Consider the following 17332-nt stretch of genomic DNA (forward strand, 5'->3'; position numbering starts at 1 on the left):
TCGCGAGCGCGGGAATTGGCGCTCGTCGCTCGCCGTAGCTCGGCCTGGGACGCGCTCGCGGAGCGCCAGGGACGGCGACAAAAGGAGGGAACCGGAGGGCCCTTTGCGAGCTGAGAGATCGGGTGGGACGTTGGGGTCCTGTCCCTCCGGAGGCGCCCCCCGGCCAACCTGGCACCTCCGGGCCTCTACGCAGGCACTGGGCTCGTTAGGCCCGGCGAGGGGAGAGAAGGTAGCGGCGACCACAGCGCCCCCTCTGGCCCGGCGGCGCCGCCTCAGGCAGGGCTCGGCGGGGTCTAGGGGCGGCGGGGTCGTTTTGTCCCCGGGAGTGGGAGCGGGTGCGGCGCCAGCCCATCCTGGGCCCTCGGCGTTCGGGGTGGTGAAGTTACTTTCCCTCAGACACGCGGAATGGGGGCGTTTCCCCCCGGTCAAGGCCCCCAGGCTCCGCGGGACCCCGGGAAATGGAAGAGTTGACGACTTCCGTGGGAAGGGGGAAGTTTGGACAGGACTAGGGAGGTTCTTAGGCAGGGAGAGGCCGTGACCCCGAGTCTTGGGTCCCCTGGGATGGGGATGGGCAGGAAGAGGCTGTGACCCCCGAGTCTTGGGTACCCTGGGTTGGGGATGGGCAGGGAGAGGCCCGAGACCCCCATGTCTTGGCCCGATGGAGATGGGGAAGGGGGTGTGGGGTCTTCTGTCTTGGGGCGGGGGTGTCACCTGAAACAGGCAGTTGCCAGGTGCCCTAGCAGGGCATGACACACTCCCCCGCCTTGGTTTCCTTCGTGGCTTTTTCTACCTGGAGCCAGAAGGCTGGGGCTTCTAGTGGGCTTGTTGTGGGACACCTGTGGGCATGCTCTCTGCATGGAAGAAGGGTTTTTGGTGTCTAGGAGAGAGTGGCCGGAAGAAGCTCTCTGGTGTCACCTGTGTCCGCTGCAAAGCAGTGTATCCGGTAGGCCTGCAGAGGAGGTCCTGGTGTGTCTGTTGAAAGAAAAGGAAGCCGTGAAACTGCCTCTTAGTGCAGAGCGGGATTATGCAAGGAGGAGGGGTAAAAGCAACTTATTTCACCAGCTTCTCGGGATACTTTGTGGCACCTGTTAAAATGGAAACCAAGTCTCCATCTGTGTGTCAGCTGGGAGCAGCCGTTGAGTACCTACTGTCTGCCAGCTACAAACAGAATTCATAGTTTCCCGTGCCCCTCACATAACCACAGTCTGGAGGGGTGCTGCTTGGGAGCCCACCTTTGGCACTTGAGGATTTTGATGCCGGCTGAAGTTTGGAAACCAGTCACACGTACAACCAAGGTTGCCCCGATCCAGCCTGCTGCTTGGGTTTTTTTTTTTTTTTTCTTCCCTAGACTGAGTCTTGCTCTATTGCCCAGGCTGGAGTGCAATGGCACAATCTTGGCTCACTGCAATCTCCACCTCCCGGGTTCAAGTGACTCTGCTGTCTCAAGCCTCCCGCGTAGCTGGGATTACAGGTGCCCGCTACCATGCCTGGCTAATTTTTGTATTTTTAGTAGAGATGGGGTTTCATCATGTTGCCCAGGCTAGTCTGGAAGTCCTGACCTCGTGATCTCCCTGCCTTGGCCTCCCAAAGTGCTGGGATTCTAGGCGTGAGCCACCGCGCCTGGCCTGCTGCCTTGTTTTATACCGCCCATGAACTAAGAATGGTTTTATATTTTTAAATGGCTGGGGAAAAGAGGAAGGATATTTCATGGTAAATGAGAGTTATATGAAATTCAGATTTCAGCGTCCATAAATAAAGTTTTATTGGAACACAGCCTCACTCATTTATTTACATGTTGTCTGTCTGTGACTGCTTTCTGGTTATAGCAGAGCTGAGTAGTTGTGACAGACTGTGTGGCCACAAAGATTAAAATATCTACTATATGGCTCCTTACAGAAAACGTTTGCCAACCACTGACTCAGGGAAAGAGGAAATACCATAGGAAAGAAAAGTATCGGCGTAGAAAAATCATGTTTCAAAATTAATAGACAAAATGGGTAAACTTCATATTCAAAAAACCAGAAGGAGTAGTGTTAGGTTCTGGATTAAGATGAAAGCGTATTGATTATATAGGCATTTAGGTAAGATTTTCACAGAGATTGTGATCCTGTGCCCTCCGTAAGTTGACTAACTCTATGCCTCTTTTCACAGGCTGGTTGAACTCATGGACCTGATACTTTTCTCTTGAGAAGCAAACCAGCCTAAAAGAAAAATGGCATTTGTTGCAACACAGGGGGCCACGGTGGTTGACCAGACCACTTTGATGAAAAAGTACCTTCAGTTCGTGGCAGCTCTCACAGATGTGAATACACGTGAGTTGATCATTTTTGTCGTTAAGAAATGCATAAACAAGGCCGGACGTGGTGGCTTACGTCTGTAATCCCAACACTTTGGGAGGCCGAGGCAGGTGGATCACCTGATGTCAGGAATTTGAGACTAGCCTGGCCAATGTGGTGAAACCTGTCTCTACTAAAGTATAAAAATTAGCCGGGCGTGGTGGCTCACGCCTGTAGTCCCAGCTACTTGGGAGGCTGAGGCAGGAGAATCGCTTGAACCCAGGAGGCAGAGGTTGCAGTGAGCCGAGATCACGCCACTGCCCTCCGGCCTGGGTGACAGAGCGAGATTCTCTCTCAAAAAGAAAGAAAGAAATGCATAAATATGACACATCCATCTCAGCTCCAATGTTGTGCACTTTAAGATTAATTGTAACATTAACTTTTATTCTCGTTTTCCTTTTCTCTACCTTGTAGAGAAGCAAAGTGATGAGTAATACTGGCTGGAGCCCCAAAGAGGCACGTGTGTCTATGTTTGTGTGTATGTATATGCTTGTGAGTGCATGCACGTGTATGTCTGGGAGTACAAATGTGTGTGACTGGTTATAGGGAACTAGCTATGTGCCTTCTATTAGGCCATGACAGTCAAACTGATAAGATCTGATTGCTTCTCTTAAATTACTAAATCCAAGTTTTGCATTAACATAATTTCCTTAACATAATTTCAATGACCTGATGCTTGTATTGCCATTCACAGCTGATGAAACGAAGTTGAAAATGATGCAAGAAGTTAGTGAAAATTTTGAGGTATGAGCATTATATTTTGTATTTTTCATTTTGAGGTAAACACTGTCATGCACTTTCCTGTTCCTGCTTTGTCAGTCTTTTTACTAGCAACTCAAAGATCATTGTCTTTGTTCAAGTAATTTATTATATTTCGAAACTGACATTTGAAACTTTGTACATAGTGTTTTCCATCTTCACACTAATGATAGCGAACCCCACACCGTGTTGAGGGTTATAAGTTTTGTTTTGGTTGTTTTAACAACATTTTTTCATTTTAAAATATGATAGCTCTTATAGGCTACCATGCCTGTTGGGATGTACTCAAATTATTCTTGTGTTTAGTTTCTTTCTTTTTTGGTTTTTGTTTGAGATGGAGTTTCGCTCTTGTCGCCCAGGCTGGGGTGCAGTGGCGTGATCTTGGCTCACTGCAACCTCTGCCTTCCAGGTTCAAGCGATTCTCCTGACTCAGCCTCAAGAGTAGCTGAGATTATAGTGCCTGCCACCACGCCCGGGTAATGTTTGTATTTTTAGTAGAGACGGGGTTTCGCCATGTTGGTCAGGCTGGCCTTGAACTCCTGACCACAGGTGATCTACGTGCCTCAACCTCTCAAGGTGTTGGCATTACAGGCGTGAGCCATCTCACCTGGCTTGTTTATTGTCTTTTGAGGTGGAGTCTGACTTGTCCAGGCTGGAGTGCAGTGACGTGATCTTGGCTCACTGCAACCTCCGCCTCCCGGGTTCAAGTGATTCTCCTGCCTTAGCCTCCCAAGTAGTTGGGATTACAGGTGTGCACCACTGTGCCGGGCTGATTTTTGCATTTTTAGTAGAGACGGGGTTTCACTATGTTGGCCAGGCTGGCCTTGTGCTCCTGACCTCAGGTGATCCACCTGCCTTGGCCTCCCAAAGTGCTGGAATTACAGGCATGAGCCACTGTGCCTGGCCGAGATGCACTCAGATTTATGTTGTAAATTTGTTGTGTTCAGGTAATTTGATGGTATATTCCTATGCAATGAGATCTGGATGTCATTTCTGGTTCTGCTAATTAGAACATCTGTGACCTTCATCAAGAAAGAACTTTCTTTCTTGTGGACCACATATCCTACAATTTTATACGTACTGCGTGTCCCTCAGACACTTTTCATTTTTCTTCAGTCTTTTTTCTTTTTGTCCTTTAGATTGGATAATTTCTGTTGATCTTCTGAGAATTTTTTTGTTATCTCCAGCCTGCTGGGTTTTTCTTAGAATTTCAGTTTATGTTTTGTATTTTTAAAAATTTTAGCTATTGTGCTTTCAGTTCTAGAATTTCCATTTGGTTCTTTATAGATTTCATTTATCTGCAGATTCCCCATCCTCATTTATTAAGACCATATTTTTCTTTTATGTTTTGAACACACTTCCTGTCTGAGGGCTGTTTTAAAATCTTCATGTATTAAAGCCAACATTTGGGCTATATGAAGGTCAATTTTTATTGGCTGTGGGCCTCATTATCCTGTTTCCTTGTCTAGTAATTTATATATTTTATATATTTTGAGACAAGGTCTTACTGTCACCCAGGCTGGAGTGTAGTGGTACCATTTCGGCTCAGAGCAACCTCAACCTCCTGGGCTTGGGTGAGCCTCCCACCTCAGCCTCTTGAGTAGCTGGGACTACAGGCATGCACTACCATACCTGGCCAATTTTTGTGTATTTTGTAGAGATGAGGTTTCACCATGTTGCCCAGTCTGGTCTCAAACTCCTGCCTCAGCCTCCTAAAGTGCTGGAATTACAGATGTGAGCCACTGTTCCCAACCGTCTAGTAATTTTTTTACTGTACAGTGGACATTATATGTGAGACATCGTAGGGACTCTAGATCCTGGTATCTCCCTCTGAAGAATGTCAGTGTTTTGTCGTAGTAGGCAGTTCAGTTACCAGCTGATCCCACTGAATTTGCATAGGATTGGTTTTATGCTTTGGGGAGGATCTGTGGATGGCCCAAGGTTTTTCCCAGGTCTCTAACTTGGTGGGATTCAACCTTCAAATTCTGCCTTTGGATCTCATCAGAGGCTGATTTTAGGCTTTGTTGGCGTTGGTCTAGAATAGGCCATATTCTAGGACGTGGTCTAGCTGGATGTGTGAGTTCTGGGATGTTATTAAGATGTTAAGTAGGTCTTTGCACTCCGGCTAGGCTTGAAATCCAGCATTCTCTAACATTGCTAGATGTATGGTATCTTCATTCACCTTGCAATTTTTTTTTTTTAAGATAGGGTCTCCCTCTGTCGCCCAGGCTGGAGTAGAGTGGTGCGGTCACAGCTCACTGCAGTCTCAACTTCCTGGGCCCACCTCAGCCTCTGGAGTAGCTGGGACCACAGGTGTGCACCACCACAACCCACTAATTTTTATATTTTTAGTAGAGATGGGGTTTCGTCATGTTGCCTAGGCTGGTCACGAACTCCTGACCTCAGGCGATCTGCCCACCTTGGCCTCCCAAAGTGCTAAGATTACAAACGTGAGCCACCACGCCCGGCCGCATCTCTCAGTCTTGAAGCAGGTACACTGTGGTGAGCTTCAGGCAGTGTCACCCTGTGTGTGTGCAGTCCAGCCCTCAGCTGGCTTCACTGGAGGCCTGCTCTGTGGTTTGCTTTTCTCTGGTGCTATGCCCTGCAGATTCCAGCCACTTTAGTTCTCCTAAACACTAAGGATTTTACTCCTCAGCTCAGCAGGCTGTGACCCCTGCTTGGACCCAGCTTGCTGAACTCCAGTTGGAAAATCGTACCTAGGCAGAGAACCATGGTGGTCATGGGGCTCAGCATGTGAATTTCCGTTCTCCTGGGAGTCATGCTCCGATATTGTCCCTAATCCAACACCTGAAAAAAAGTTATCTTGTATTTTGTCCAACTCTTTGGTTCACCTGGGTACCAGTTAGTCTCATAGACAGATGAGAAAGTCATATTTGTTACTTATTTTTTTGACATCAGATGGGTAATGTGCTGACATCATAACAAGATTTAAGGGAGGCACGTCTCACACATAAGCGTCAAACCCCAATCATCATGCTTACAAACTACAAAAGGATCATGTTTCCGATTTTTATTGTTTATTTGATTAAAAAAAATTTTAAGAGATGGGGTCTTGCCGTACAGTGGTGCAATCACAGCTTACTGCAGCCTTGAACTCTTGGGCTCAGGTGTTCCTCCTGAGTAGCTGGGACTGCAGGTGTGAGACACTATGCTTGGCTAATTTTTCTTTCTTTCTTTTTTTTTTTTTGAGAAAGAGACAGGATCTCGCTATATTGCCCAGTCTGGTCGAACTCTGGGCTCAAGCAAACCTCCTGCTTTGGCTTCCCAAGGTGCCAGTATTATAGGTGTAACCCACTGCGCCCAGCCAACGTTTCTTTTTTAAAATGTGAGGATAATAATCTAAGAACAATAGAGAAAATGTTCCCTAGCTTCCATAAGGTTTTTTGTATTAATAAACGTTAAATACATGCTGGTGGGGTTAACTCAAATACCCTACTATCTGTACTAATGGACAGTATTTTAGCTTTTTTTTAATAGATATTTTCAAGGACTTGTTGCCTTGAGCTGGGCTAGAAAAAAACCTTGAGATATTTAGAGATCTAGCTAAAGAGCTTTCTCTTCTGCCCAAGCTGCTAAAACAAGCTGTTTAAAAAATACATATATTTATAAAAAGGTGAGAGGCAGAAGAGGATATGCCTGCATTCTGCATTTTGTTGGAAGAACTGATCTGAGAGAACCATAGTCCTGGCAGGTTTGTTGGAGAGGCTGAAATGGGCAGTCTGTGAACGTGCAGGAACAAGCCCTTGAGTCAGGGCTCCGAGCGTGGACATACGGCTATCTGGATTAAATATCTGTAAATATCTGACCCTTTTGAGGTTCTGAGACTTTATTCTCCTTTTTAGGATTTGCAGTTATCAGGTTACCTCCTTCCTGGCTTTTGGTCTCAGATGCATTGATTAACAACTAAAAGTTAGTGGGGCAAGTCTGGGTGTGGTGGCTCACGCCTGTAATCCCAGCACTTTGGGAGGCTGAGGCGGGTGGATCACTTGAAGCCGGGAGTTCGAGACCAACCTGGCCAACATGATGAAACCCTGTCTCCAAATACAAAAATCTAGCCGAGCATGGTGGCACATGCCTGGCCTGTAGTCCCAGCTACTCGGAAGGCTGAGGCAGAGAATCACTTGAACCTGGGAGGCAGGGGTTGCAGTGAGCAGAGATCATGCCACTGCACTTCAGCTTGGGCAACAGAGCGAGACACTGTTTCAAAATATTACATATATATAATATTACATATATAAATATATAATCTACATATATATATATATCTGTATCTGCGAGGCAGTATAGTTAGGGCTTTTCCAAGTAATGACTTTTGCAATCTGTATATCAACATTTACCTTAAATGAAATTCAGGTGACTGAATTCTTCAGAGAATTAAATACTAGAATGACCATCAAAAAGCAGTTTTTGGCCGGGCGCGGTGGCTCACGCCTGTAATCCCAGCACTTTGGGAGGCCGAGGCGGGTGGATCACGAGGTCGGGAGATCGAGACCATCCTGGCTAATACGGTGAAACCCTGTCTCTACTCAAAATACAAAAAATTAGCCGGGCGCAGTGGCGGGCACCTGTAGTCCCAGCTTCTCGGGAGGCTGAGGCAGGAGAATGGAATGGCGTGAACCCGGGAGGCGGAGCTTGCAGTGAGCCAAGATAGTGCCACTGCACTCCGGCTTGGGCGACAGAGTGAGACTCCGTCTCAAAAAAAAAAGAAAAAAAAAGAAGCAGTTCTCTAAATTACTACCACCCCAGAAAAATGTGTAAATGAGGTGAGTGAAATTTTAAAAACTCCCAGTGATTTCAGGAGTCTTACAGCTTCATTATTAAATGGGCCATCTTTCAAGACAAACCTTCAGGTTAGGAATCACGTGAACAATTTTTCTGGATCAAAAAGCTGGTGGCTGAGTTGAGATACTTGCAGAATAACCAGGCAGCTTGTTGAATGAATCTTTTTTTAATTATAAAAATTTTTTTTAGAGACAGGGTCTTGCTATGGAGTATAGTACCTATTCACAGGTGCTATCCTAGCATACCGCAACATTGAACTCCTGGGCTCAGATGATCTTCCTGCTTCAGCTCCCGAGTAGCGGGGACTACAGGCGGGCACCACCATGCCCAGCTTGAGTGAATTGTTTTAACTGGAGAAATTCTTTTCTTTTTTAGACACTGGTCTTGCTATATTGCCCCAGCTGGTCTTGAACTCCTGGGCCCACGCGATAGTCCCACCTTGTCCTTCTAAATAAAGTGCTAGGATTACAGGCATGAGGCACTGTGCCCAGCCTTATTGGAGAAATTTGAAATGCAGATATTTGAAAGCTGTGTAATCAGTAGTTAATATGGACTTATATGCAAATATATTTGACTTCTTGGTAACCTGGCAGTTAGTTCAGTATTCCAGCATGAATCTTCTCCCTCTTTTCCTTGAATCCTTGATTGTGGGTGTTTCATCAAAAGTCTTAACCTTTAGGGATGAAAGGTGCCAAACACAGTTCTTCTGCCCGACACATTCACTGAATGCTTAGAGAGAAGCTGTTTGGTTTCGGCACATTCCTGGGGCCGCCTCCCATACAGCGTTCTGTGTGAGTGGAGGCCCCAGAAATCTACACCAGGTTGGCTCAGGAGACAGGTGCTTAGGTGTATTAGCCGGGCATGGTGGTGGGCTCTGTAATCCCAGCTACTCCGGAGGCTGAGGCAGGAGAATCACTTGAACCTGGAAGGCGGAGGTGGCAGTGAGCCGAGATGGTGCCATTACACTCCAGCCTGGCGAAAAGAGTGAAACTCCGTCTCAAAACAAAACAAAACAAAACAACCCGCAGTGGTTTTCTTTCCTTGCTCCATACTGCTTTCTGATTTTTGACTGTTTCACTGTCCTTCCTTTACAGACCCCTCTTTTGAAATTGCATAATATGATAGACAACTCCAGATCTTTCTCTCTAGCCCCACATTTAACCGCCCAGGTGTCTGTTCTCACCAGCTTGTCAGACTCCTGATGGTAAAAGTTGAACTCCAGGCCGGGCGTGGTGGCTCACGCCTGTAATCCCAGCTCTTTGGGAGACCGAGGTGGGCAGATCACCTGAGTTCAGGAGATTGAGACCATCCTGGCTAACACGGTGAAACCCCGTCTCTACCAAAAATACAAAAAATTAGCGGGGTGTGGTGGCAGGCGCCTGTGGTCCCAGCTACTTGGGAGGCTGAGGCAGGAGAATGGCGTGAACCCGGGAGTCGGAGCTTGCAGTGAACCGAGATCACGCCACTGCACTCGAGCCTGGGCGACAGAGCGAGACTGTCTCAAAAAAAAATAAATAAATAAAGTTGAATTCCAGTCCAGGTGTGGTGGCTCATGCCTGTAATTCCAGCACTTGGGGAGGCCAAGGCAGATGGATACCTGAGATCAGGAGTTCGAGACCAGCCTGACCAACATGGTGAAAACCCTATCTCCACTTAAAAAAAAAAAACAAAAAAACAGCCAGGTGTGGTGGTGCATGCCTGTAGTCCCAGCTACTCGAGAGACTGAGGCAGGAGAATTGCTTGCATCCTGGAGGCAGAGATTGCAATGAGCCTAGATCACACCACTGTACTCCAGCCTGGGCGACAGTGTGAGTGTCTCAAAAAAACCTTAAAAGTTGAACTCTTTTCTGTTTCCTTCTCCAAGATGCTGAACTCTGTTTATGCCTTTTACACTCGTGCTTTCGCTTGATTTTGTGCCTTTGCATATGCTTTTCTTAGAATCTTTTCTGCCTTTTCATGGGTAACTCCTACTTGCCTTTTAAGTTTTAGTGTTAAGTGTCACTTCTTCAGGAAGGTGTCCTCCGCGCTTGGTTACATTTAGTAAATGATGTCTCATAGTTATATGTTCCCTTAGTTGTTGACACAACCCCCCTCATGGTTCTGTATCCTTAGTCTTTTTGTTTGATACCTGTCTTACTTCTGCTGCTGCCTCCCCCGTCTCTGATGACATGAATATTATGTGTTCTCTTCACTATTTTATCCCTTTTGAGTACATGATAGGAGTTCAGTAAATATTTGTTGAATGAATAAGTGAAGCATTAAACAAGAAAAAGAATTTGGGTGTTAGATATACTTGATTTGAATCCACTTCCAAAACTTTACCTTTTTTTTTTTTTTGATATGAGGTCTTGCTATATTGCCCAGGCTGGCCTGGAATTCCTGGACTCCAGTGATCTTCCCACTTCAGCCTCCTGAGTAGCTGGGACTACAGACCAGCCAGTGTGCCCATTTTGAAAACTTAACCTTTAGATTCTCTTTCCTTATCTGTAAAATGGAGATAATACCTATCTTAGAGATAATACCCATCTCAGACTAAATGAGAAAGACTAAAAGGCACACAACACAGTATTTGGCACATAAGTGCTCTGTAAGTAACAGCACAACACTTACGAGCATTTCCCGTAGGCAGTGTTAGAAACTTCATAAACTTTGCATGTATTAACTCATGCAGTCTTCACAATAGTCCTGTAAGGAAGGCGGGAAATAACATCTTCAGAGAGTTTAGGTAACTGTCCAAAGTTTTTACTTCCTAAGTGGGATCCAGAAACTGCCCTAGTATCTTCACTTTATAGTTTTATTTCCTAGTCTCCTCTTTTTATTTTTTATTTTTTTTTAAATAGAGATGGGATTTCACACTGTTGCCCAGGCTGGAGTGCAGTGGCACCATCATGGCTCACTGCTGCCTTGAACCCCCAGTCTGAGGTGATCCTTTTACTTCAGCTCTCTGAGTAGCTAAGACCACAGCACAGGCACGTGCCACAATTCTCAGCTTTTTAAAAATTTTTTTTGTAGAGATGGAGTCTTGCTGTGTTGCCCAGGCTGGTCTTGAACTTCTGGGCTCAAGCGATCCTCCTGCCCCGGCCTCCCAAAGTGGTGGGATTACAAGCATGAGCTACAGTGCCCAGCCCTTCCTATTCTCCTTTTAAAATCAGTACTAGGATCAATAATGGATTAGATTATAATGTAATTAGTATACATCTAATGAGTACATAATGAATATACATCTAACTAATATGTTAGTTTGCTCAGTCTCTTCATTTTTCCAGATCAAGAAACTGAGACGTAGAAGCTAAGTAACTTCGTAGAGGTTTCATACTTAGATTGTGGCAGAGCCAAGCTAGAATGGGTTCCAGGTTCAGCATTTCCCAAAGCATTGGTATTTCTAATTTTAATAGTAAAAGTTAGCATTTAGTTCTCCTGAATTGGATTTCATAAATACAACCATCCTAATTTAAAATTATGTTATTACTAAATAATACAATAGCACAAATTTGCTTTTGGCTAAAATGTTTTATATTCCTTTGCAGTTAGTTATTATATTGAGCGAATTTGAAATGAAGATACGTACACATAACTGAATGGGGTCTTCTTTTATTTTTGCACAATTAGAATGTCACGTCATCTCCTCAGTATTCTACATTCCTAGAACATATCATCCCTCGATTCCTTACATTTCTTCAAGATGGAGAAGTTCAGTTTCTTCAGGAGAAACCAGCACAGGTAATGTAAAAAAATACTACTGAGAAGACAAGGGTGCTTTGGGATTGTGACCGGTTACGAATTAACTCAGAAAATTTACGGTTCCACTTAAAAATGAAAGAGGTTTTATCACATATGGCTAACTTTTTTCAAGACCGCTGCCTCCTCAGTTACATGTCTTGGTTTGATTTTTGTCTGGGACGTCTCTTACAATTTATATTATTCACATTTGCCAACTGATGTCGTATGTGTGTACACTGTTTGTTATAGACCAGTGCAAATGTATACAGAAGAAGAAATGACCCCTCCCATACCTGTTGCCCAACTCCAATCTTATTATCTTATTAATGTCATTTCTTTTTTTTTTTTTAAAGACAAAGTCTCACTCTGACACCCAGGCTGGAATGCAGTGGTGCCATCACAGCTCACTGCAGCCTTGACTTCCTGGGCTCAGGTGATCCTCCCACCTCAGTCTGCCCAGTAGCTGGGACTACTGGTGTGCGCCACAATGCCTGGCTAATTTTAAAAAAATTTTCTGTGGAGAGTGGGTGTCTTACTCTGTTGCCCAGGCTGGTCTTGAACTCCTGAGCTCAATAGGTCCTCCTTCCTCAGCCTCCCAAAACTCTGGTATTACAGGTGTGAGCCACTGCGCCTAGCCTAATGTCAGTTCTTATAGCTCATGGTCAATTTTGTTTTATCCACACACCCCCAATACACTGTTTGTACCTCCCTGCCTTGATCATTTAGAAATAGTCCCATTATATATATACACACACACACACACACACACATATGTGTGTATATATATGTATATATGTGTGTGTGTATATATATGTATATACATATATATATATATATATATTTTTTTTTTTGAGGCAAAGTCTCGCTCTGTCACCCAGGCTGGAGTGCAGTGGCACGAACTCAGCTCACTGCAACCTCTGTCTCCCAGGTTCAAACAATTCTCCTGCCTCAGCCTCCCAAGTAGCTGGGATTACAGGCGCACACCACCATGCCCGGCTAATTTTTGTATTTTAGTAGAGACCATGTTGGCCAAACTGGTCTCGAACTCCTGACCTCAGGTGATCCACCCACCTCGGCCTCCCAAATTGTTGAGATTACAGGCCACTGCACCCGGCCTACCACTTTTTCTATAAATATTTCAGCATGTAGTTCTTAAAAATAACTTTTAAAAAACATTCCCATAACACCAGCTTCTTAGTAAATAAAGCATTTTTATATCATACTGGTGCAAGACCTTATGTATTTGAGGTTTTAGTTGTCAGCTCCACAGCCAGAATTGCAGAAGCTTAGCACAGCTCATGATGTAACTAGTCCTTGGGCCAAAGGTGGTTGGTCGTAGCATTATGGAAGCTAATGCGAGATGGTAAGGGGAGATCCCAAACTATGTTCAGTTTGTGTTTTGCTCTTTTATCTTCAGTGGACTCCATGTTCATACACCAGTGTCCGTCTGTTGGACTTATTGATAAGCCATGGAAGAGGAGAAATTGGCTTAGTTGATTAAGAGTCGGTACAGAGTTGTAGAAATACTGAAAATGATCATCTGCAGTGCTTACTTTGGGTTACATTTAAGTAGTTTCTAGGACTGTTTCAAAAATTGGGTCCATCTTGTAGGATGGTGGTTTGTTGCTAGTGCTGGGTGTAAACAGCTGTGTGACACTTGCAGAGTGTAAGATAATTAATTTGGAACGCTTGGAAGTATTTTTATCCTTGCATTTATTTATTTTTTCTTGCCAGCAACTGCGGAAGCTAGTACTTGAAATAATTCATAGAATACCAACCAACGAACATCTTCGTCCTCACACAAAAAATGTTTTGTCTGTGATGTTTCGCTTTTTAGAGGTAACTTTTGAGAATTCATTCTTGTCGTATAGCCACATGTAAAACTTTCACTGATTTTTTTTTTATGGTAAATTTCAACATTATACAAGTGTTTTATCTTTTGCCCAAATTCCGAGTCACAGGAGTAAAACTTTTTCTTAATGTCCCTTTTCCCCCATTTCCTCCACTCAGAAAGTTTACTTAATTGAAAATCATCGAGTTAACTGAGGAACTGGCTAGACATAGTGGTATCTTTGAAACGGTTGTGGACGGTGAGCCAGGTTTGGGCCCACAGACGCCCAGTGAGTGGCTCGCTTGCATTGTTCTTTCCGTGTGTATCTCCAGTGCAGCGCATTACATCTAGTAGATGCTCATAAAGAGTATCTGACATCCTTAGGGCGAATCCATCTGGCACCTCCAAAATTATTTTCTTGCTTCTCTTAGTCTTTTTTTTTTGAGATGAAGTCTCACTGTGTCGCTCAGTCTGGAGTCAGTGGTGTGATCTTCGCTTACTGTATCCTCCGCCTCCCGGGTTCAAGTGATTCTCCTGCCTCAACCTCCTGAGTAGCTGGGATTACAGGCCCGTGCCACCACGCCCAGCTGATTTTTGTATTTTCAGTAGAGACAGGATTTCGCCATGTTGGTCAGGCTTGTCTTGAACTCCTGACCTCGTGATCCACCTGCTTTGGCCTCCCAAAGTGCTTAATTACAGGCGTGAGCCACCTCGCCCTCTCAGTCTTGATGTACTTAGATTTCAGTCGTGTTTCTGGGTTTCTTGGAAAGTTGAGCTTGGATTCAGTCTTGGCTGGGACACTTTGTTGCTGTGTCATGCCAGCCACATTGCTTAACCCCTGAGATTTTGCTCCCTCACAGGTCAAATGTCGATGGAACCCCATCCTCACAGAGCATTTGTAAGGTGCTTAGCACAGGGTCCAGTCCATGGTGCTTGCCCAATAATTCTTTACTGGTCTTTTCACAATATTGTCCAACAACGGAAAGTGTCATTTGGGCCAGGAAGTCCTTAGCTCCTGGTGCCACTTGCCATGAAGGCCAGTGAAGCCCCTGTCCAGGTTACTCATGCAGAGCTGGCTGGTGAGATTCCCTTCTTGTGGCGCACGAAGCTTTCTCTCTGGAACAACTGTGTTCCGTGAGCTGGTAAATTTTCAGCAAATCCAATAGAAGCTGGTTGATGGAAAGTGTGTGTGCAGAAACTGTTTAGAAAATTAGCCTTTAAAGCTAGTCGTCAGAAGTACAACTTTCTTTAAATGCTTTTTTTTAGACGGAAAATGAAGAAAATGTTCTTATTTGTCTAAGAATAATTATCGAGCTACACAAACAGTTCAGGCCACCGATCACACAAGAAGTAAGTTGTTTAAAATCCTGATAGCATTTATAAAGTGTGTCAGCATGTTCCTTCTGTGAATTTTTTTGCTTTCTCAAAGTTGACTGAACACATGCTGTTTTCAAGTGTAGAAATATAGCCTAAGTTTGGGGCAATTCTTTATGAGTTTAATATTGACTTTAAAAAAATGTATTTATCAATACTTTGCTAAATTGGTTCCGTAGTTGAAATGTATTAAATGACCAAACTGACAGGTTATTTGGGCTGTTCTGGTATTTATGCATATGATGTACAAGTCATTTTATGTTGTACAGGGATTAAGATGTGGGCTCTGAAGCCAGAGCCGGGTTTGAATCTCACCTCTGCAATTCAGTAGCTGTGTGGTACTGGTTAAGTTTGTAACCTTTTAGAAATTTTTCTGTAAAATGACATCCTTAAAATGTCATTTGAGGAATTAGGCATACAATTTAAAGTTCTTAGCAGAGTGCTTACTGTATAGGTAGATTGGCATCTACCTATACAGTAAGCAGCAAGTATACATTTACCATAATTATATCTTCTCTGATGATAATCTAAGTAAGTGCTTGTTACAGATGATTTAATATAGAAATTAAATTACTTATTACAATTAAAAATTATTTATTGAATTAAATTACTTAAAATAGAAATTAAAAGCATAAAGATGAAATAGGATTCCTGCCATCTCAAAAACAGGATTTTATATCTTGGTGATTTTCTTTCCTGTTCTTTTTCTTTCTTTCTTTTTTTTTTTTTTTGTTTTTTGTTTTTTTTGAGATGAGTCTTCCTCTGTCACTCAGGCTGGAGTGCAGCGGCACAATCTCGGCTCACTGCAACCTCTGCCTCCCGGATTCAAGCGATTCTCCTATCTCAGCCTCCCTGAGTAGCTGGGACTACAGGCTCATGCCACCACATCCAGCTAATTTTTTTTTTTTTGTATTTTTAGTAGAGATGGGGTTTCACCATGTTGCCAGGCTGGTCTGTTACTCCTGACCTCATGTGTTCCGCCCACCTTAGCCTCCCAAAGTGCTGGGATTACAGGCATGAACTGCCACACCTGGCCTTTTCTTTCCTTTTTCTCACCTTAATGTGTTTGTATATTTTCTGCGTAATTGTGGTAATACTGTATGTAACATCGTATAGCTTGATCACTTTAAGTGTAAGCATTTTCACAGTCATAAAAAATTCTGTATACGATTAAAAAAAATTTTTTTTTTGTAGAGACTGGGTCTCTCTATGTTGCCCAGGCTGGTCTAAAACTCCTGGCCTCGAGTGATCCTCTAGTCTCGGCCTCCCAAAGTGTCAGGATTGTAGGCATGAGCCATGTACCCAGCCACAATTATTTTTTAATGGGTACAGAGTATTCTTTCTTATGAGTGTCCTTATTTCTGGATATTGAAGGTATTTCACACTTCTTATTTTAATGATTATTATGGAACACCTTTGTTTCAAATTATTTCATAGACTAGCTTTGTAGGAGAATTACCAAGGCAGAAGCATTGAAGTTTTAATGCTCCTGTGTTAAACTGATTTCTAGAAAGGTTTCAGTAGTTTATGGTCCCACAGTATGAGAGTCTGTCTCTCATTCCATCCTGTCAAGCATGTGTATTACTGTTTTTTGAAAGGCAAAAACTGGCATTTATTTTAATTTTCAGCTGTATGCTCTTCCTGAATCTGAAACTTGTTTTCTGTTTATCAGTACTTTATATTTACTTATTTTTTGTTTGTTTGTTCACATCCATTGCCTATTTGTATCTTGAGCCCACCATTTTCATTACCTCTCTTATGAGTTCTTATGTAGTAAGACAATTACAACTTTTCTTATTTATTATAGGTATTTTCTGTTTATGAATATCTTCCTGTAATGAAAGTATCTGCTTTTTTTAGATTCATCATTTTCTGGATTTCGTGAAACAGATTTACAAGGAGCTTCCAAAAGTAGTGGTATGTTTTCACTTTGGTTTTAATTAGTTACATTTGTTTATACTTCCTTATTCCAAAAAGTCTTTAGAACATTTGGGTTGGAGAAATAGTGTTTGGGGAGGGGATATTATTTTAGAATGGGGAATGTTTAGTGATGGTTAAAAGCTAGGTTGATAAGTCAGCCATTCAAAACAATAGCTTTTTTAGTTTCTCTCTTTCATGTAAGTACTTTTTTTGTACATAAAGGCAATATATTTTTATTGTAGCAATTTTGGAAAAAAACTTTTCATAATTCATTTACTTGTAAGCAACCACTGACATGGAAATTTTGCTTTTGTTTTTCACTTTGTGCATTTTAAAGATGGTTGAATTTATAGGCTTGAAGATTTTTTGGGGAGGTGGTGTATATTTTTAGTGTTTTTTTAAAATTTTACCAACATTTTTTTCGATCTCATTAACTCTTACAAGCAGTGCCACAGTATACAGGTTTGTGGAGTAGAAAAGGAAAATCTCCTCATCTCCTTCTTAGAAGTAAACACTCTTGCCAGAAGAACAGCTTCTTCCAGACTCTTCTTCTGGGAATCATAATTCTTTTTTTTTTTTTTTTTGGCAG

The 17332-nt window shown here is 43.3% G+C and overlaps 1 protein-coding gene across 1 annotated transcript in view; it reads left to right on the forward strand.

The window, feature by feature from the left end:
- LOC105522490 (transformation/transcription domain-associated protein-like) overlaps positions 1–17332 on the forward strand; it is a gene marked incomplete at its 3' end in the record, with an annotated part of 51169 nt that overhangs the window by 893 nt on the left and 32944 nt on the right. Inside the window, exons 3-8 of the mRNA XM_011957015.1 lie at positions 2152–2312; positions 3031–3080; positions 11508–11618; positions 13353–13457; positions 14716–14799; positions 16684–16740. Of these exons, the coding sequence (XP_011812405.1) occupies positions 2213–2312; positions 3031–3080; positions 11508–11618; positions 13353–13457; positions 14716–14799; positions 16684–16740 (507 nt within the window). The remainder of the gene's footprint in view (positions 1–2151; positions 2313–3030; positions 3081–11507; positions 11619–13352; positions 13458–14715; positions 14800–16683; positions 16741–17332) is intronic.

The sequence above is a fragment of the Colobus angolensis genome, unplaced genomic scaffold, assembly GCF_000951035.1.
Source record: "Colobus angolensis palliatus isolate OR3802 unplaced genomic scaffold, Cang.pa_1.0 Scaffold43, whole genome shotgun sequence".
Lineage (NCBI taxonomy): Eukaryota > Metazoa > Chordata > Mammalia > Primates > Cercopithecidae > Colobus > Colobus angolensis.